This window comes from Alosa pseudoharengus, unplaced genomic scaffold (assembly GCF_046254945.1).
Source record: "Alosa pseudoharengus isolate Yale_2024_CS ecotype anadromous, Long Island Sound unplaced genomic scaffold, YU_APseudo_1.1 YU_APseudo_1.1_scf_6, whole genome shotgun sequence".
Lineage (NCBI taxonomy): Eukaryota > Metazoa > Chordata > Actinopteri > Clupeiformes > Clupeidae > Alosa > Alosa pseudoharengus.
Genome location: NW_027468848.1, coordinates 21094242 through 21115894, shown reverse-complemented (window position 1 = coordinate 21115894; position 21653 = coordinate 21094242). Strand labels below are relative to the sequence as shown.

Below are 21653 nucleotides of genomic sequence, written 5' to 3'. Positions count from 1 at the left end.
ACCCTAGACTTCTTGAGAGAGTCTGGAGCATTACCCTGCGAGTACCAGAGTGGCAGGCTTACCACCCTCTAATCGTCATGGAAACACTACATGGCGTCGGCGTGGGCAAGAGGAGTCCTACTGCGAGCAAATTTAGGACATTTATTGTCTCTCTCTTCTCTCTTTCATCCCCTCCTCTCTCTCTCTCTGTCTCTCTTTCTCTCTGTGTGTCTCTCACACACTTTAATAAATCCTGGCTGATGACGGGTGTGTTTCTGGGAATATGTCAGGCAGATTTATTGTAGAGGGGGCGTTATTGACTGCACGCGGTGCGCACATTAAGCCAGTGCTTTCTAATCCTCGTCGGCCCCCGTCGCTCAATAAGCTATTAGCGCGAGAGTGGACATGCATGCCAACTCCCACTGGAGCAGTGAGAGGCTATCCATCAGACTAACCCCCCTACCCCACCTCACACACACACACACACACACACACACACACACACACACACACACACACACACACACACACACTCACATGCACAGATGCACACACACACACTCACATGCACAGATGCACACAGACACACTCATATCCACAACCATCACCACCACCGCCACAGCGCTCCCCATTATAGCTACCTCTGACTGAGCTAGGGACCTCAAGCCTCACCTTCCTCTGCACCTGTCTGCCATCAGAGAGCTAGCATGTAGACCAACCCAACCCAGCCCAACTCAGCCCAACCCAACCCAGCCCAACCCAACCCAGCCCAACTCAGCCCAGCCCAACTCAACTCAGCCCAACTCAACTCAGCCCAGCCCAACTCAGCCCAACTCAGCCCAGCCCGACTCAGCCCAACCCAACCCAACTCAGCCCAACCCAACCAAACCCAACCCAACTCAGCCCAACCCAACCCAACTCAGCCCTTCTGTGCAGCTCTGTTTCTCCATCACTCTCCCCTCTCCTCTTTCACACACAACTCCCTCACTCTGTCTCTTTCTCTCCAACCTTTTCTCTCTTTTATCGTGTCAATTATCACATAGATTTCCATGGCGTTAGTTAAAGCCGTTAAGTTAATAAAGGCAGGGTACAGAAAAGTGGCATTTCCCATGCGCAAGGCTGGGCTCTGCATTGATCAGCCCCTCGTTATATAGCCATTCCTTCCACACAACTACACACGCAGTGATTCAAATTTGCACGGATCGCGAGGACAATCTGGGAAGCAGAAGGGGAAATCGATAGCGGAGGAGTGCGAGGAACTACAGACGTGCTTGTGTGAAGCACGCTTTTTACGTAATTGCCATCTTGAGTGCACAGCACTCTCCAATCCGCCTGTGTCTTCATGCATGTCTGTGCATGTAAGTGTGATACTCATGTGCATGCCGAAAGCGTGTCCGGGTGTGTTCATGTGTGCAGTGCAAGGCTACATGGATGTGTGTGTGGAAGAGGCTGAAGCTATATGTGTGTGTATGCATGTATGCATACATCTTTGCCTGTTTGTGTATTAGAGTGTGAATAAGTGAATAGGTGTGGGTGTGTGTGTGTGTGTGTGTGTGTGTGTGTGTGTGTGTGTGTGTGTGTGTGTGTGTGCACACTCGCACGCACACACACACACACACACACACACACACACACACACACACACACACACACACACACACACACACACACACATGCCTATCCACGTACATGCTGGTATCAGCTGGGAGACCTCCAGGATGTTCAAAGGCACTTGAGCAGGCTGCCGTTATCCATCCTGACAGTGACACAGTCAAGCACCAGGCCTGACAAGCTCTGCAGCAGCTCCACCGAGAATCGGCAGCCCGTCGGCCGCGCTCGCGCCTTGGAACCTACCCAGGCTCACGCAGACCTGCAGGGCCTCAGGGAGTGGGTCGGGGTGAGGATGGGGGTGGAGAAGGAGAAGGGGACGTAGGTGGCAGGGGAAAAGGAGGTGGGGAGGTGGTGGTGGTGGTTGGTCAGGGGGACTGCTTGGCAGCTTGGCAGAGCTGCAGCGTTGACGTGTGGCACAGCCCGCCGCCCAAGTCTCAGGGGCTGGTGCGGCTCGACTAATCCACAGGGTGACATACAGCCAAGTGTTTCCGCCTGATGCCAGGAAAGAGTGGGCGTGTGTTTTTTTTATTCTTTTCTGTCCCTCCGCCTAAGCTCTGACATAAACAAATCAGGCATGTAAATAAAGAAACAAATATATCGACCTCCAAAATAATAGTCTATCCTTCCACCCTGTCTCACCTCCTACTGTTGTAAGAGTCCCAAGCTCCCATAACATATCGTCCCCTTAGAATTATAGGGTTCTATCTACGTTCTGAGTAGTTCTGAGATATTGAGCTTCAAAGTTTTAGAATTCCATAGAGTTATACTGATAAGTGGAACAAACCTCTTCAGATATAATGTCCAAAAATGCATACAACTACAAGAAACACCTCACCTCATCTTCTTATGGTGTCACAGAATAAGAATATGTCAATTACTCAATTTTGACAAAAATGTCAGATAGAACCTTATAATTCTAAGGGGACGATATGCCTCTCACAGTACACTTCCCTGCAATCCACTGGCACACACTGAGGAAGGAAACATCCACTGCTATTTTTATTAGGTTTTTTCCTCTCTCCCCTTAAAGCAGTTGTTTTTTTTAAATAATACCGCACAACTAGAAATGGCAATTTTACACCCAGATAGATCACGGCTGAAATGGTCTCTATGGGGCAGGCAGCAAATCAATGGCGGCTGCCTTGTGCCTGCCGCCGTGCTTTAAATAAGACTCCAGTGATGTTATTATCCTCAAGTCTCAGGGAGAAGTGTGCCAGGCTTCATCTCAGCTGTATCATCCATGATATACTGAAAAACAGAGCCCACAGTTCGTTGTCTCTGCCTTTCTCTCTCTCTCTCTTTCTCTTTCACACACACACATACACACACACACACACACACACACACACACACACACATACACACACACACACACACACACACACACACACACAATCTCACATACAGCTCTGGAAAAAACTAAGAGGCCATTGCACATTTTTCTGATGTCATCCTACGGTTGCTGACTGACATTTGAATGAGTTGACGGTCATATTCAATTGCAGTGGTCTCTTAATTTTGAATATGACCATCAATTCATTCAAATGTCACTCAGCAACCATAGGATGACATCAGAAAAATGGGTAACACTTTACGGTAAGGGTACATGAATCATCGTAAATGTATGCATTAATTAATCCATGATTTATGTATTACTTCATTCCTTAGTATCTCATGAATCATCAGGAATTTAGATGAGTTTATAGTTTGTCATTCGTGACCTAATACATGAACAACACATCAACTAAAGCAGTAAGTATGGGGGGCATTATGATCATTATGATTTATGATTTATTAAGAATGATCATGATGATTTCCTTTTCTGCCAAAAATGTGGTCATCACTGCTCAAATTCTGATTTGAACACAACTTGTGCAGTTCTCTAAACACATGCCATTGTTCACACTTTAGTTGAGGGGCCACAAACAGAGAGAGAGAGAGAGAGATGAGTGAGTGAGTGAGTGAGTGAGTGAGTACAAAAAAAAACAAATATTCCACACACATAATTCCAGAGAAGGGGAGACTGCCTATATGTTGACAGCTTACTTTTTTATATATAAAAACCCTTGATTGAGAGTCACTTGGCCCAGTACATTTTCTACCCGGCTAACCAGTGAGCTGTGAGGAGTACTTTTGTAAGATGACAAAGAAGAAGCACTGTCATTTGCAAACCAGCTAACCTTAAAGTACAACAATGTCTGCACCCTGGAACATTCACAGGGATGCCAAAATTCAGGCAAATCTATCAAAGGTACAAATACTTTTACAGATCCATTTGCTAAAACTTCACAGTCACACTGTAGTCTCTCGTAGTTTATAGATGTTGTGCCTATTCTCTTCAGGGTACTGGGCCTCTAGGTTCAGTAAGTGTGTACAAGCTAATCCAGTTAGCTGTCTCCTCTGTCGATTTGCCTGTGATTGATAAGCTAATCTAAATGACTCGCTACTAAGGAAGTGCTAACTACAACACATCTAATAAAAGCCTGTGGTTTAGCGATGCCAGGCTAACATCAAGTGAAAGCTTGCTGTTTAGCAAAGTCAGGCTAAGATACTGACCTGTATATGCTGAACATAAGACACAAAGGAATTGTGTAAAACAAGTTGAAATATTTAAAGCATGACCAGACAACAGCAACACCAGAGACCAGACATCAGCAGCCACTACAAGTCCTACGTTCTTTCCGGGCTGCAGCACAATTTTCACAGCTGGTGTTAATTAGCACCCAGTGTCTCCATAAACAGCATCGTTTAGATGAAGGAGGAGAAGCCCTCTGCTGTGCTGCTGTTCCTGTTCCTGTTGTTGTTGTTGTTGTTGTGTTTACATACAGAACAGGTGTGTGTGGGGGGGCAAAACCACCCTGCACTTACAGTAAAATACAGCACAGCGCTGACAGGTGGAGCCTCTCTCAGCCCCCCAACATTGTCCCTGCGGGAGCTAAGAGTACTCCTGACAAACTCAAAGTTCAGTCTGACAGGCCAGAGAACATCAGAGTGGGGAAAGAGCAAAAAGGGGGAGAAAGTTAAAGTGAAAAAGAGAGGGTGAGAGAGACAGAGGGAGAGAAGGAGCTGCAAAGTGGTAGCATCATCTCTTTCTTCTAGCGCCGACATCAAAGGGGGGATATGAAGAATTTAAAGCGCTGAATCTTTAAAGAACTCCAGGGACTCACTCAAATCAGTGCTGGAGGCGAGATAGCTGAACTCAAATCTCAATATAGCGCCGCTCCCCGGGTTTCAATTCATTCCCGCGTCCAAATGGCTCGTAATGAACTGATAGGCCGCCTGCCTTATTCCAGTGGCCACTTTCTCTCCCCCTGCTCCAATTGGAGGGTAAAGGGAAGGAAAGGGATCTGGGGGAGTCTGAGCACCAGGGTGCTAATTGGAATACTATTCCCAGAATGCATTAGTAGTCTAGGGATGGGGAAGATGGCAGACCCAGTGCAGGCACTGAAGAGAGGATTTCAGGTTCAGTAAATAGGAAACAGCCCCAGCATGGCAACTTTTTGGTTTGCTAATGAGCACAAGTGAGAGTGGGGACTCAGACTCAGGAAGTGGACTCGTAGAGCGAGGAAGGGGGAAAGTGGCTGGCTCAGCAGGTGTGGCGCGGTGCAGTGCGGCGTTGCATATGAAAGTTGGAGCACATCTGAAAAACAAACCCTCTCCAGTGCGGGTGGGGGGGGGGTGGGGGGGGGGGCTTACCAGGACAGTCACCACTCGCAGAACTACACCCCTCATGTTGTTCTCCAGCTTCCTATCTGTCAGGGTCCCGTTCAGGCCGTGCACGGGGTCCCACGTGGCCAGCTAAAACACACAAAAACAGATGTAAGGTCAAAAGGAAGAGATCAAATCAAAGACACATTCAGTGGTGAAAACTCATCAAACCCAACATGAGAGAAAAAAAAATACAAATACAAACCCTAGAGACATATGTGCACTCAAAATACAAAAAAGCACAGCAAGCTCTTCATTTGAAATGATTTCTGTCAGAAAATGACGCTAGTAATTAACAATTCCATCTGTGTGTTATAAATCACAGTTGGGATAGACTCAGTAAACATCTGAAAAATGGCTGCTCCTCAGGCTTTTATTGTCCCCCACTTTTCCTTTTGTACGTGTCCACTCGTGAGCGGAGAGATCTGTGGCATGATTTGGTCACAGGAGCGTGTGTGTCAGATGTTTGCCTCCGGCTGGGTCTGCTGAGTATCGGCCTGCCTGGCGACGTGCAGCCATCACTCTCTCATTTCTGCCAGTGAAGGCTAGGAGGCGGCTAGAACATGAGTCGAGGTATGTGTCTGTGTCTGTGTGTGTGTGTGTGTGTGTGTGTGTGTGTGTGTGTGTGTGTGTGTGTGTGTGTGTGTTGGGGGATGGGGGTGGGGTCCCGAACCCAATTGCATCGGGGCTGGATGGGGGAAAAGCAGCGCATCGCCACACGCTTAATGAGCTGGAACATCTGCACCACTAGGGCCCTTTTTACTCCCCGAGCTCCACGGTCCTGTGACAAGGCCCAGAATACCCCACCAAAACAAACGGCTTTGCTTTTAAAAATGCACTTGCTTTCCATGCTTGCTCTGCCTGTGCCCTCATTCGCAGACTTACTCTCAAAGCAATTCAGCTTTATTCTGTCGCTAATCATGGAGAGGGGTGACTAAACCACTAAACAGATCCTTTTAAGTACAACTGAAGACATAGTGGCGGAGGTACCAGTTATCCTTATTTATTACAATGTAATGTAATAAATATATGTGCTACTACGGTGTAATATATGTGCTACTACTGTGTTATAAGGATACAGATTTATCTGTGTATACTGTGGAGTTTCTTCAGCGACACAAAGTCTCCTGCTTAGCATTCTGTGTCTTTTCTAGCTTTCAATGTTTATCATTTGAATAATCAGATGTAACATGATCTCATACAGATTCAAAATGAATATTTATGAAAATGCCACAAGGATCACGAGGGGTTGTGTCAAATTCATAACAAGATATGAAATAAATACATTGCTAATGCATGGCTTGTATACAGAGCCACATGGCTGCAAAAGTAGCATGCATTATATAAAAACAAATATTGTCATATTAAAATTCATTATGAAAAACAAGGAAACATATGTACACTGAGAGGCAGTGCATTTAGAAAAACAACTTAAATGGGGATTTTTTCTCTCCTCCATACACTCCTATCCCTGCTGTGTGCCACCTGGGTTTGAGGGAGGTGTTTATCATGCAGGAATGAAGTCCACAGAGTTTTTGTTTGCCATTAGGTACTACAACAACATAGATGCAAACTTTGGCAGCCTAGATTCCCCGCTGTTTGAAATGCACACACACACACACACACACACACACACACATATTCACAGACACACAAACAAACATAGACATACAAACACAAGCAAACACATGGACACAAAAAACACATTCAAACATGCACACAGACATATATCTCTGTATTTATCTATCTCTCACACGCAACCCATATGTCTACTCTGTTTCCGTGACTAATTGACCTCCTCATGTACACAGATATGAGGGGAAATCTGAGAGGCAAGGAGCCAGAAGTGTACACAAAAACGGTTCCACTCCTTATTTGACTTTCAAATCCTCTCCTCGAGGACACTTCATTTCCCCCCTGAACGCTTTCTCTGGACGGCCTCAAGAACTTGCAGAAAAAATAGGAACTGGTGTAAAGTTCAGGGCAGGAGTAGAGGAGGATAAAGAAAAAAAGAAGAAGGAGGAGGAGGAGGAAGAGGAGGAGGAAGAGGAGAGACCTTTAGCTAATACTCTGGAGTCATTTGGCTCGGTGTACTTGCTAAAAGCCAGTTGGGTTTGGCTCGTGGCAGTGGAGCTGAGCTGGCCCACGGCGCACCGTCTGGCAGGGGCCCCAGACTCCATGCCACTCAGTCCATTACGCGACACTAACGCCGCTTTAATAACACGCGCCTTCACACCGCGACTCCTCCCAGAGAGGAAAAATAGACCCAAAGCCACTGCACTTACTCCCCCATCTTGTCAAGAGCTTTGCAGTCAAGACAGAGAGAAAAAGAGAGAGAGAGAGAGAGAGAAAAAAAACGACTGCTGGAGTGGACCATTAAGTGAGATACAATGGAGTTTAGTGAATGGATGATTTGCATAACATAGTGAGTTGAGGATCAGATGGTAAGCTTGTCGTGTGATGGTCCATAAGCCGTGATCGCGCCGGGCCATATGTACAGTAGCCGCTCAAATTCCATTACAAAAGCTCATCTCTCAGGAGGTGCTCAATATCACCTGCAGCGCCTCTCCATAAAGCAAGAGAGCGGCCGGTCCCCCTGTCACGCTCAAATCAATTCTAGCCACTTAAAATTCAAGTGAGACTCTAGCTCTGTGTGCGTGTGTGTGCGTGTGTGTGTGTATGTGTGTGTGTGTGTGTCTGCATGCGTGAGTGCGTGTGTGTGTGTGTGTGCATGTGCATGCGTGTGTGTGTACTCATGGTCCCTTGCCCCCTGGCTCAACATGGCTGTGCCCTTTAATCTTGTTGACCACTGTGTTCTATTATTAATCCTCCCTCAGATTCTGCTGTGGAGATCCATTTTAAAGGCCTTCACAGGTTTACGTTCAAAGAGCTTTCAAAGAGCATGTCATTCTCACAACATAGTGTCCCAATGTGACTTGGGACAGTGCTCATTCAACTTACTTATAATCAGGGGCAGGCCTGACAGTGTTAGAGCCCTTAGTGATCATTTACTTTGGTCCCCTGCCAACCATTTATTATAATGGTCAATGATCACCAAACTAAACACAACCACAATTAGCTTGGGTATAGTAGCAAAATGGCATTATTTTTTTGTCATCTAATACCCATTTATTTTGTGTTCTTTTGTCATCCTGAACCTGAACCTATATATATATACTGTATATATATATATATATATATATATATATATATACACTGTATATATATACGCCCCGAGAGGCCATAGGTTACACTGATTTTACAACAGCTAAGGGAGTTGTTGTTAAAACCTCTCTTAGCTGTTGTTATTGTTGGAGTTGTTGTTAAACCCCCCTTAGCTGTTGTAAAATCAGTGTAGCCTGCGGACTCGAGTGGCTTATTGCTTTTCTAAAACTGTTACTATAAATACCTGGCAAAGTTTCATAAAGTAAAGGCACAGCAACGGGAAATGTTCTTCTGCTAAGAAATATATTTCCTCTATCTAAATGGTTGCCAAGCAACGTCGAGACGCAGCTACTTTAACTTTTGTATCAAGTTGTGGTAGCGCAGTAATATAGAACGAAATGCGGCCAAGGAGTATGTTCATGCTGCATTTTACAACGGCATCGAACGCAATTCAGCCAAATTACAATCAAGGACCGGAACTATACATTTTTTATTAATATATATATATAAATATATGACTGCACAATACCATTTTTTCATGCCCCATACCGATATGACAACCTTGAGCATCTGCCTGTATCAATGTCATGTCTTTTTCCCTCTATTTCATGCAATAACAGCTCCACTACTTTACTGTGGAAAGGTCTCTGGGCCAACGCAGCTTCCTTTCCCCCTCAGAAACCTTGCTCCAATGAGCTCATCAGCCCTATGGGGCCAAATTTGCTAAAACATTCTGTTTGACCGCATAAAGCACCTGTAAGTGCAAGTGAAACAAACAGGGGAAAATGAAACATGGACATAGGCAGATAGCGTTTGCCATGCTCCCCAATGCTATGTCAAATAAATGTTCAATTGAGCTCCTATTATGTTATCATGTATAGCCTATTCTTTTTGGGTTGTGAAGCTGAGGGGAAATAATTCTGTGTGAGTTCTGTCTTGAGTGTTTGCACGTAGTTATCTGCTTGGCTAACCAGTTAACATACACCCACAGCTGTGGCTAGCTCATTATAATGAGCAGAGACTGGTTAAGATTTTTCAGAGGAGGAAAGTTAGGAGTGTTCCCAGTGGTATATGCTGCTCATGAACTCTTCAGTATATAATATACGGTATAATATACGGTATATGTGTGTGTGTGTGTGTGTGTGTGTGTGTGTTTGTGTGTGTCTGTGTGTGTGTGTGTGTGTGTGTGTGTTAATGTGTGTGTTATTCTGCAGCACACGGTCATTAAAAGTCAACTCTCATCACAAACATTTCTATCACATACTAGTCAATGTCATTACAGAAGCAGTCAATATCTCCTGCAGATTTGTTGACAGCCAATCTGAGTGTTACATGCACTACACACTAATGTTTCAACTAATGCGAAATACAGTACATACACACACAGCCTCTGCTACAGTCATTAGCTGCAGTCATGGCTCGCCACACAACCAGGTTTTTGTCTACAAAGGCAAGTACAACAATATCCAGGCAATCAGACGGCAGCCTTCCACTGCAGAAGACTGATTACTGACTCATTAAGTCTGAGTCTACAACAGTCTGGCTATGCTAAGTGCTTGTGCCCGCAAGAAAAGAAAAGAAAAAAAAAACCAACAACCTGGAGCTTGTCTGATCGATAAAACATTATCCACGCGGCCATCTGCATGGATATGAGGGCTAAGCCAATGGGGCGACGGCAAACTGAATCAATCCCCTTCCTCCTGTCCCCTGACTCCTGGCCTGCCCTTGGACACCCTGACACGCCCTTACTAAAGGCTGAGCAAATGTGGTTGCACTCGCCCAAGAGAGATTTTCATTACCGTCTGCTTGCTAAGGCCAAACTGAGAGGTGAAAGTGAGGGACAGAAAGGACAAAAAGAAAAAGAGAATGGTAGGAAATAAGTAGGGAAGGTAGGAATGACACACAGAGACAGACAGACAGACAGACAGACAGACAGATAGATAGATAGATAGATACAGGGTATCTGCACATTTTTCAAGTGCAAATTTAAAGACTTTTAAGACCTTTTCAAGACATCTAAATGGAAAAATTAAGACTATACCATGGCGAAAAAGATAAATACGACAACTTAAAAAACAGTTTTATTCAATAGTGTTTTTTACTAACTTTAACACCCACCCGATTTTGGATGTCTACAGAAGTTACCAAATATAGTATTTTGGGGAAAGAAAAATAATTTACAGCTATAAATGCCCAATTTTAGGGTCTGGGCTGCTTCTTTTGAATCTGGCTGTATCTGGTTGTGACACTGGCTGAGTCTGACTGTTCTTCACCTGTGTCTGTAGTAGCCTAGGCTACTTGCCAAAGACATGTATACTGGACTGGATTCCCTTCAATATTTTTTTTCAAGGTAGACTATGCTATTTAAATATTTTAATAGGCCTCCTTTATATAATTTACTATGTGCATCTATTGTCCCATATGCAGCACAGCAAATAAAAATTAATCCATTAGGCTATTTTACATTTTGCATACATTCAGTTACATGTTCTGAATGTTTTTTTTTAAATCCCACTACCTTACCATGATCACAGAATTGATAGTTAACACCTCTTATTTTACCACTACAACCCTGCTTAGGTTGAGCTGCCGCTGAGTGCCTCACATTAAAGGGACACCAGGCAAGCTTGATGCTTTTTCTCTACGAAACTCCCCCTCGCTCGGTCTGAAGCTCTTTTCCTTTTCTTTGCATCTTCCGTCAAGGGTTTTCGCTGCTTCTTCACTGGCCCTGCCATTATACACACATTTGCAACAATAGCTAGAGTTTCGTTAGCCTGCCTCTGTGCTGTATGCAGGATGTAAACTGATCCTGCATCGGTCGGCAGGTAGGATACACCGAACTTGCAAGTGGGATATTTTTCTTACAGGCAGTAGGGGCGGGCGAAAGAGTCTTCATTCGCCCTGTAATGAGTCATTTAACCATATACCAACTTAAGAAGATGATTAATTAACACGAAAACGTTGCCTGGTGTCCCTTTAAGCAGGTGAAATCTGATTTCAACTGACAGGCCTGGACTTAAAAACTGACATAGCAACAGGAGATAAAGAAAATGGTCAATGCCATTCTTTGCTTATTATTGTCACAATCACACACCCCCATATCAACCAATAAGCCAACTGTTTTTTTCCCACTTCAGGGGCAAAAATACTTAACAACTTCCAGTCAACATCTTTAACACCAAAGTATCTTCAACACCAGAACATCCTCTTATTAGAGTTAAACCACCTCTTAAAAGAGTTTATTCCCCAATTGCAACTTTTACATTGAAAAATCACACTCTATTATCCACCTTCACAATATGTACACTCATCAACACTCTATGAACCATCTGATACCACTAGTATTCTGTCCGAGCAAAGATTCTAGAAGCCCAGCGCAACTCCAAGAAGGAGGACAAATGAATGTCCGGCTTGAGGCTGATGGACAGGGCGTTTAAAATCTGGATTGTCCGGCCTAAATCCGGACGTATGGCCACCCTATATTGCTAACTGGCTTACCAACTCTTTCTCCCGCTCACTCTACCGCTCGCGTATAGGTTACCTGTGTATCTCTCAGGCCTATGCTACACGAGAACGATAGGCATATTTTGTCTTACTGTTTTCACACCTTTAACGACACCTGTGAAAAACATCTTCACTCTGCCACCACTACACTTCCTCCAGTAGCCTTCTAGTTCTTGATCTACGGAATGCAGATGACACCCGCACAGAACAAATGCGGTAACACTTTACTTGACAGGTGAGTTCATAACACATTCATACTGTAGCAGCTGTCATAAACTGCACATAAAGCATTCAAGACTGTTTCATGAGTCATGACTCAACATTCATACCAAACCTTTCATGAATGTGGAAGACAGAACGACAAAAATGTGTCAAAATAAAAGTCCAACAATTGCAAAGCAGCATTGCCATTTTTGTTCCAAACCTCTTACCTGATCACGTCACATCTGAGTCAATGGGCTACTCCAGTGCCAAAAAGACAGAACATGGTCAAGCAAATAATTTTTGTTTCATAACAATGTATTTGTTTTATGATACCTTTGCAGATGATTTCTCATCTTTTGCTACTGGGAATGTCCAACCGTTCCAGGTTACACAAATACGGGTCAGCTGAATGTAGGCTAATTTACCTCCCAGTGTTAAATTCAGTGATTATGAATACTTCACAACTTGTATAGTAAAGTGACATTCGATGTAGACTTCATAAGATATTCATGAAATATTTTAAAAGGCTGGAGAGAAAAACGGCAATGCTTTGTGATTGTTGGACTTTTATTTTGACAAGTTGTCATCGTTCTGTCTTCCACATTCATAAAAGGTTTGGTATGAATGTTAAGTCATGTCTCATGAAACAGTCATGAATGCTTTATGTGCAGTTTATGACAGCTGCTATGAATGTGTTATGAACTCACCCATCAAGTAAAGTGTTACCACAAATGCTTCCCAAAAGTTACACTGGTCACTTTGAAAATTGTGGTTAAAAAAATACAACTAAACCAGATGGAGACATTTCACTCGCTCATGGTCCCATACAAAAATGTAATACCTCCCTTTTGAAAATTCAAGACATTCCAGACAATTTAAGACTTTTTTAGGCCTTAAAAACGTAAAGTTGTTTTTAAGACATTTTAAGGCTTTAAGAATCCGTGGGAACCCTGTAGATAGATAGATAGAGTTCAGTCATGTTTACTATGGGGTAAACCCCTCTGTCTGTATAGTTATCTTATCTTCACTCAATATTCAAGCGCTTCTTTCTTTTCAAGTTAGTTTTGCTGAACATCTAGACAACCACGGGTCGTGACATTTCCAACTGAGCGTGCAATTTTTTCTCTGGCAAAGAGCTCAGACGATAAGAAGCCAAAACAGCATTGTGCCGCTTGAGCATGGACAACCTTATTCAGAATCTGTCTGGCTGGATGCGTTTCCAATTGCACTGTGCTGTTATCCACTCACAGCTAAGGTGAACTCCTCAGTCCTTCTCCCAAACCCCAGCTACTGAAATCTAAAGCATAACAGAAGGACGACGAGAAGCAAAGGGACAGAGAGCGCAAGAGAGAGAGAGAGAGAAGAGAGAGAGAGAGAAGAGAGAGAGAGGAAGAGAGAGCAAGAGGAGAAGCATATCCTTATCTTCAGAAGGCCAGATAAGGCCTCATTCCCCCCCCCCCCCCCCCACGGATGAAATGATCGACTGTCTGGGCATTCGGGCTGGTGCGGCAGGCAGGAGAATGGTGCTATTAGCATCCCATAATGCTCCAGCGAGAAGCGAACGCCCCTTTTGTTCACCGTATCGCCATCTCCTCTTGACATTTCCACATTTTCATGGGAAGGGAAGGCGCGCCTCTAATCAGAGGCAGTCCTTCGCACATTGTGCGGCGCTAACACCAGACGTGGCTGAGCTCCAGATGTGGATGGGACGGGTGGATGAGGACAAGTGGATGGGACAGGATGGGGTGGGATGGGATGAGTGGGAGGAGGTGGAGGAGCTGAATCAATCCCAGCAGAGTGGGAAGGGCCCGTTTTCTCCTTAGGCATGCCAAACTAGTGAAGCAACACAAACACACACACACACACACACACACACTTCCATGTCAATACACACATGCAAATGCACCTCCCTCTCTCTCTCTCTCTCTCTTTCTCTCTCTCTGTCTTTCTCATATTGATATGTATTCATGCAGTAAGGTTAGTGCAGTAATCACTGGCCCTCCAATGTTCTGTTGTGTAGATGCTAATGCCATGTTTGTTTACATTCACACAGAAGCAAAGACACAATTCACAGCTGCTTGGTTTAAAGACTTCCTGTGCTTTTCCAGAAGACAACTGACTCCATTATGTTTATGAGGTTCTTGAGAAGAGAGAGAGAGAGAGAGAGAGAGAGAGAGAGAGAGAGAGAGAGAGAGAGAGAGAGAAAGGGACAGGGAGAGAGAGAGTTGTCCCTTACTTATTTATGCCTACATAAACCCTGCACTATAACACCGTGAAGGGCGGTGAATGCGAACAAGGATGGTTTGGTCTTTTAGTGGTGGCATCAGATGCATTGTGTTTCAGACGGGGGTGTTGTGGCTTCGCGTCGATAGCGTCCGGCCCTCAGTGTTCTGTAAACACTGAACCGCAAGTCGATGCGATGTAGTGGTCGAAATCGACAGTTGTGACGTGCTGACCAAGCAGAATGGTGCATTCAGGGCCGGAAGTCTTTGTGTGAGCCTCTCAGGGTGTGGACTCACAGACGGTCTCTGAGGGAGGACAGAGGGGAAAAAGGGCTAATTACCATGGAAACCCACACGTGTCGACATTTGCCTTCGATCCCATTGTACTGAAGTATCCATGCGTACATGTGTGGTGGCCTTTGAATGCGATGCTGGCATAGGTGGCTGGCTGGTTGGCTGGCTGTTCAAATATAAATGAAACTATGTGCAAGTGCAGTCGTTTTCACTCCAGCGTTTTTTTTTCCACAGCCCCTTTTTTTTTCCTCGGCACTGTGACATCAAAAGATCCTTGGAAACACAGTGTTTGAAGAACTCTTTACAACCACTGAACTCAATCCTCTCTCTCTCTCTCTCTCTCTCTCTCTCTCTCTCTCAGTACTGGCCTGGAGCACAGGAATTTCAACATCAAGCAGAAGCATTGCTCAACTAAAAATAATAAGAAAAAAAAGATTTGCAACAAATTAGAAGACTGCACAAACACACACACACACACAAAAACACACATACTGTATACGAGCAAAGCAGCTTTGTTAATACAATTTCATACAAATAACACATAAATACACACATCCATTCATGCAGTCACACACACACGAACACACACACACACACACACACACACACACACACACACACACACACACACACACACACACACACACACACACACACACAAAGATGCACGTCTGCTAGTTGGATTACAGAGGCACAGAGATACAGTACGTCTCAATTTACGGTTTCTTTTTTTAGTGGCCTAAAACAAATGGAGCATGCGGAACGCGACAGTGTGTGATTACACAGCTGTGGTAGCAGGCACGCTTGCACCGGGGCCACGGAAAAGAGAAAGAAAGAGAGAGACAGAGGGCAAAATAGAGAGAGAGAAAAAAACATAAAGAGACTACAGCAGTGGCACCTGACTTATCGAACCATCGGACCACCGAACCCCCCCACCCCCACCCCCCACAGTAATCACACTGGCTTTGAAACAATATCAACTGATTAAATACAAACTGTGCCACTACCTGAGAAATTACAGGCCAGCGATAATCACAGTAATTTGCGAGTCTGAGCAATCTGCGAGTCTTAAGTATAACTGGAGTGGCGCACTCATTTACCACATTGGATGCCTAAAGGGGTGCTGGGTTTCCATCACTTAGGAAAGATGGCAGTAAAAAATTGTGAAAATGAAAAATACACTGGGACCATGGCGGTAAGGCTAGGGTTGCATCCAGAAGAATATTAACCTGACTCTCTCCAGATGAATTTCGTTCCGCCTAGCTCCGCTTAAGTCCACTCACATCCATCTAGGATTGCTTCCGTTGAGAGTGATTTCGGCACCAGATTTTATGGTAGAGCCAATCAGGACGCAGGGCGGGAGTTTCATAGATGTGATGTAGCGTAGAAGCGACTGTGATGGTGCATTCATGGCACTTGGGAATGACAAGGACCGCCCCCGTGGCTACTTTGTTTTTCCCACAGCAAGTGTTTATGTGCTTTACCGTCGGAATGTGACATACACGGATGCCACAACAAAGGTTAAAACATACACTCACTAATCTTACATAAACAACTGTATTTGCTTAAAATATAGTGTAAGACGCTTGTGAAAGAAAGATATGCAGCTTTCAAGTGATAAAAAGGGCAAATTCCCAAGTTCACATTAAAACTGTTGGACATGAAAGGCCACATGGACTACAAACGAACTACAAAGTGACAACAAAAGTGATGACGAGCCCCTAACTGGGCAGCCCCAGTTTCCGACCTCTGACTCACACATTACGTGACATGACTGATGAGGAATGATGATGTTTTCACTGGGAAAAAGGTTTTTCCGAAGCCCATGAACGCTAGGTGAGACTGTTCTCAGCGTCACGGGTTGGCTTCGATGTGAGTGGTTGAAGTAGCACGTCAATAGATGACGGACAAGTGGCTTATCCAATCATATGCAAGGATTTTTGATAAGGCCCAGCCTTCTGAAACATCTCTTCAATGGATCGATCCCAGATGGATGAGTGGAGCTAGGCAGAACGAAATTTATCTGGCGAGAGTCAGGTTAGAAGAATATGTCTTCTTTGGAAAATCGAGATAGTCAGTGATGATGTAACACATCTTATCTTATGTTTTAAAGTAGGGAAGAGCCCTTGTGTACAGTTCAGGCTTTAATGAGGAAAAAATAGTGGATGAAAATGTTACAAAAATAAAAATAGTTTGACATTTATTTAACTCTAACAAAAATGTTGAAAAAAAACACTGGTACAGTACATCTACTCAACAACGAAAGAGAATTTTCCCTGTGTATATATTCACGGCAAGTTGGCCTGCCGTAACTTCCCAACTTGGCACTGTAAGGATCTGTTTCTGTCTTGTTTTCCTTGTCTAGTGTTTTTCCGTCATGTCTGCTCCTCTTGTGTCTTCCTGTTTGCTTTGTTTAAGTATAAGTAAGTATATACCGTATTTTCCAGACTATAAGTCGCACTTTTTTTCATAGTTTGGCTGGTCCTGCGACTCAGGTGCAACATATCTATATATATGTTTTTTTCCGCTTCATGACACATTTTTTGACTGGTGCGACTTATAGTCCGGAAAATACGGTAGTCTTTTGATCCTGTGAAGGAAATTTTGGTCTCTGCATTTATCCCAATCCGTGAATTAGTGAAACACACTCAGCACACAGTGAACAGAAGCACACACTAATCCCGGCGCAGTGAACTGCCTGCAACAACAGCGGCGCTCTGGGAGTAGTAAGGGGTTAGGTGCCTTGCTCAAGGGCACTTCAGCCGTGCCTACTGGTCAGGGTTCGAACCGGCAACCCTCTGGTAACAAGTCCGAAGCGCTAACCAGTAGGCCACGACTACTTCCTGTGTCTTGTGCCATGAGCTCCTTTGTTTGTGTTTCTGTTCCCTGTGCCTGTGTCTCCGCCCCTCACCTGATCCTCATTAGTCTGTTCGTTTAATTATGGTTTCCACCTGTCTTGTTCCTTGTTCACCTGTGCCCTGTTAACCCCTGTGTATTTTAACCCTCTTTCTCCCCTCAGTCTGTGTCGGTCATTAATGTTGTTGTAAGTGGTTGTCTGTGTCATAGTTCTATTAAAGACTCCTTTTTGATCCAGGCTCGTCTCGCCAGTCGCAAGTCCAGCTCTCCCCCGCAAACCTGTGACAGGCACATTATCCCATTAACTGCATGAAAGTAGGCTATTTATTGTACAATATTCTGTAAAGTCAACACGTTATCAAAATCAACTTAATGCAGAACTATACGCACACACAGCTTCAACAGTGCACGCACGCAGCAATTACAGAAGTTGTAGGCTAGGCTGCTACTTGTTTTCTTTTATTGTCTATGGTTGCTGGTAATCAGCACACAATGCTAAGCTAATTCACTAACTCAAGACTTCAAGGTCATTATGGATATAAAATGTTTTTTGTAAACAATGAAAACAGAAAGGATGGAGGCAGCAAAGCTAGAAACTTTTCAGATAGGCAGGAACAAGGTAGCTGGCTTATAATGGATGCTTACTGATGTTAAAGCTCACACGCTGTTTAAAGCCATACAACGGTAAACTAGAACAAAGCTAGTATAGTATATAGTATATAGTATAGTATATACAGTATACTCTTTTGATCCCGTGAGGGAAATTTGGTCTCTGCATTTATCCTAATCCGTGAATTAGTGAAACACACTCAGCACACAGTGAACATACTGTACAGTGAGGTAAAGCACACACAGCGTCGCTCAGGGAGCGGTGAAGTAAAGTTTCCAAATTAATAGGTTCTTGTTAGGCGTGAATGTTGTTGTACTGTACATATGTTGCATGTGAATGTTGTTACTACTAAGCGAGATGGCCACCCCACGTTGAGGGAGGTGCGCCACTGGATTAGGTGGTGACAATTGGAGTCCAAACATGAAATCCGAGGATGCTCACTATACAAACAAATATGTACCGTGCCATTAAACTAGGCACCAGGAACATACTCTTCTAGGCTCCCTGTCCAAGCAAGGCGACCTTGCAACTTTGGACCTACAGTACACACAAGACATACACACATACTGTACACAGCAATACAATGACATCCTTCAAACAAATAAGTAGAAAGTGAGTGTGTGTGTGTGGTTGCACAGTGTGAGTGTTGCACAAGACAGTCTTTCAAAAGTGTATCATAGGAGAGTGGGCAGGGGAAAAGGAGAGGGCTTCTTTTCACAGTGCTACACTACTTTTGTTGCTAGTGCTGTTAATACCATTTATTTACTGGAGAACTGCAGGAGATGTGCTAATGTGCATAAGGAGTGATGGTTTTCAGTACAATCACTATATTTCGGGAGGGAGTGGGAGTAGCTATCCACAGGTTCATGATTAAAACCATTAGTTATGGTTGTCAGTTATTTTTCCATATACATGTCTCAGTTGGTGTCAATCTATTACATATGTGAAAAAGAGAGAGACACTGTTACATAAACCTCCTGGGAGTTATGGGGAGGAAAAACACCACCATTTTTCTTAAATCTCTGCTGTGATTTACTGACATTATATTATGGGCTTACAGGACAGATGTTCTCTTTTTCAAAGAGTGCAAATAAAACTAAAACACATCTGTAGAATATTATTAGCAACCTACGAGAATGGAATTTATTACAAAGAAATCAGAGAAACTCTGGGACACTATGGGAAGAAAAACATCCATTGTATATTGTTTTAATGAGTTTGACCATGCGTATAAAAACTGTTCAATAGGCTGTCATACTTAATTAACCTGCACCAGCTGGTTGATTAGTTTCCAATAAAAATATTCACATGAATCCCCAAGTCACTCCAACAGTCTTTCAGTGACTTTCACCTCTAGTATGGAGCCTGTTACAGGGTGTCTCTTTAGTTGGGTTTAGGCAGGTAAGTGCAGTCTATAAATGCTGAAGATACTTCAACTAATGTCTGCTTTTGCAACAAACACAACTAATGTCTGCTTTTGCAACAAACACAACTAATGTCTGCTTTTGCAACAAACACAACTAACGTCTGCTTTTGCAATAAACACAACTAATGTCTGCTTTTGCAACAAAGACATTTTTTAGGCAGTATCAGCCTTTATGTCCTCACTACCACTGCGCTCAGACTCAAACAGGCAAGAAATTGCAAAAGTAAAATGAAAACAATTTAAAATAGGTAAGGTTGGGGTCAAAACAATAAAATAAAAATAAAAATAAAAAGGGATACAAAAGGGACTGTGCACGCATGGGCTGTCCATCATGTTAAATGCACAATGAATTAAATCCCCCATAAATACAAATGGTTATTAATCATTGACTAAATATTTCTTCCGACATTTTGTATTTCAGGACAAAATACTGTCAAGGCCTCATGCCAGGGGGTCCACTGTACACAGAGAAGGCCACTGGTTGTGATCTTGTGGTTGTGTCTGGAGGTCATCCTAAACCAATATCACACAGTGATCACAAATACCAGAGAGAGCCATTATTTTCCGAGCAGGGCTCAAGCCATAGCCGGAGTGAGCCCACAGGTGGTGGGAGTCAACCTCCATACAAACAAGTCTGGAGTAGAAATTATTGACAAAGTCAATCTTTTTGGCTATAATGCACTGCATTTTTTCATCTCCCCTGGCAGATTTCACACTGAAGGAGTAGATGCCTATAGTCATAAACTGTAAAACGTGAAATTCCTATCATATACTGTAAAATGACCAAATATTTCAGGTAGGTTAAAAGAAAAAACGCTGTATTTATTAGATCATATAAAAATGTATTAATGTTGACCGCATGACTCAACACGAGAGATTTTCTAAGAAGATACGGAATGAAACCGAGCCAGATATCAGAGCTAATAGCCTCTTGGAGTGGCGTGGTGGGAAGCTCTGGCTCAGGCATGTGCGGTAGCATCCTCACCGCTGACCCTCTTAATGGCGATCATGTACGCAGAACAATCATCAAGTGTCGGAGTGTGTTGGGAGCGACCGTCAATTACAGCGAGGCGGTACAGTACATTCCATCGGCAAGATGGCCTCTGTCACCAAGGAAACCATTCATCCCAGCCCCTAGCTCTCCTCCCCAGCTGCTCCTCCTCTCACCACCGGGCTCCTTACTATTTGAGGTGGTGGCCATTAGCTCAGCCATATTGCCGAGTGATTGGAAAGCATTACTCTGCACGGCCGGAGCGAGGAGCCCAATTATACGGGATCTCCCCGGATCGCCGCGCTGGGATACTGATGGAGAACAGACCCCAGCAACCCGGCGCAATATATCTACGGGCTCTGGGAGAGAAGGGAGGGGGGCATGAGAGAGAGAGAGACAGAGAGAGAGGTTGTACAGAGAAGCAGTCACAAAGCAAGAGAGAGAAAGAGGGATGTATGAAGAGGGAAATGCAAGCAGAGAGAAGACTAGAAATATAGAGGGGAGGGAATAGAGCATTGGGGAGAGACAAAGAGAGATAACATGGAGAATATGAGAGAGAGAGAATCAAAAAGAAAGAGATCAAGCAAGCAGGATGAATAAAAGAGAAAGTAAAGCAAGTTAATTACAGTATGCTACATTCTAAAGCTGATGATGCTAGCTACATTCTACAAACCATCTGTCTTTTAATTCTCTTTAATTCAGGGATATATCACACGGACTAAATAAACAGCTATGAAGATATAATGTGAAAAGGAAACAATTAGCCACTGGTCTAGTTGGTGGGAATCTGAATAGATTAATGCTCCAGCTGCACTGGGACAGGTAGCTCTGAGTTCCGTGGGCGTTTGATGCATTAAGCATGTATGGAACACGGCGCACAGAAAAGTAGCAGGGAAGCCTAACAGCTTGTGGATGAAGATGGTGCGTTGTTCTTTAATATTTTAAACTGCGGCTTGTTAAGTGCTCTTTCTGAGGAATACGGTGTGGAGAGTCTGTCTGACTGTGCCTAATGTCTTGTCCCACCCCCGCGGGACATAGAGTGTCTTGAAAGACCAGTGACCTTGGAATTTAAGCACTATTTAA

The 21653-nt window shown here is 43.9% G+C and overlaps 1 protein-coding gene across 1 annotated transcript in view; it reads right to left on the bottom strand.

Moving 5' to 3' along the window:
- The window catches only part of grid2 (glutamate receptor, ionotropic, delta 2), a 320181-nt gene that overhangs the window by 74221 nt on the left and 224307 nt on the right, over window positions 1-21653 (bottom strand). Inside the window, exon 9 of the mRNA XM_076270599.1 lies at window positions 5287-5388. Coding sequence (XP_076126714.1) covers window positions 5287-5388 — 102 coding nt within the window. The remainder of the gene's footprint in view (window positions 1-5286; window positions 5389-21653) is intronic.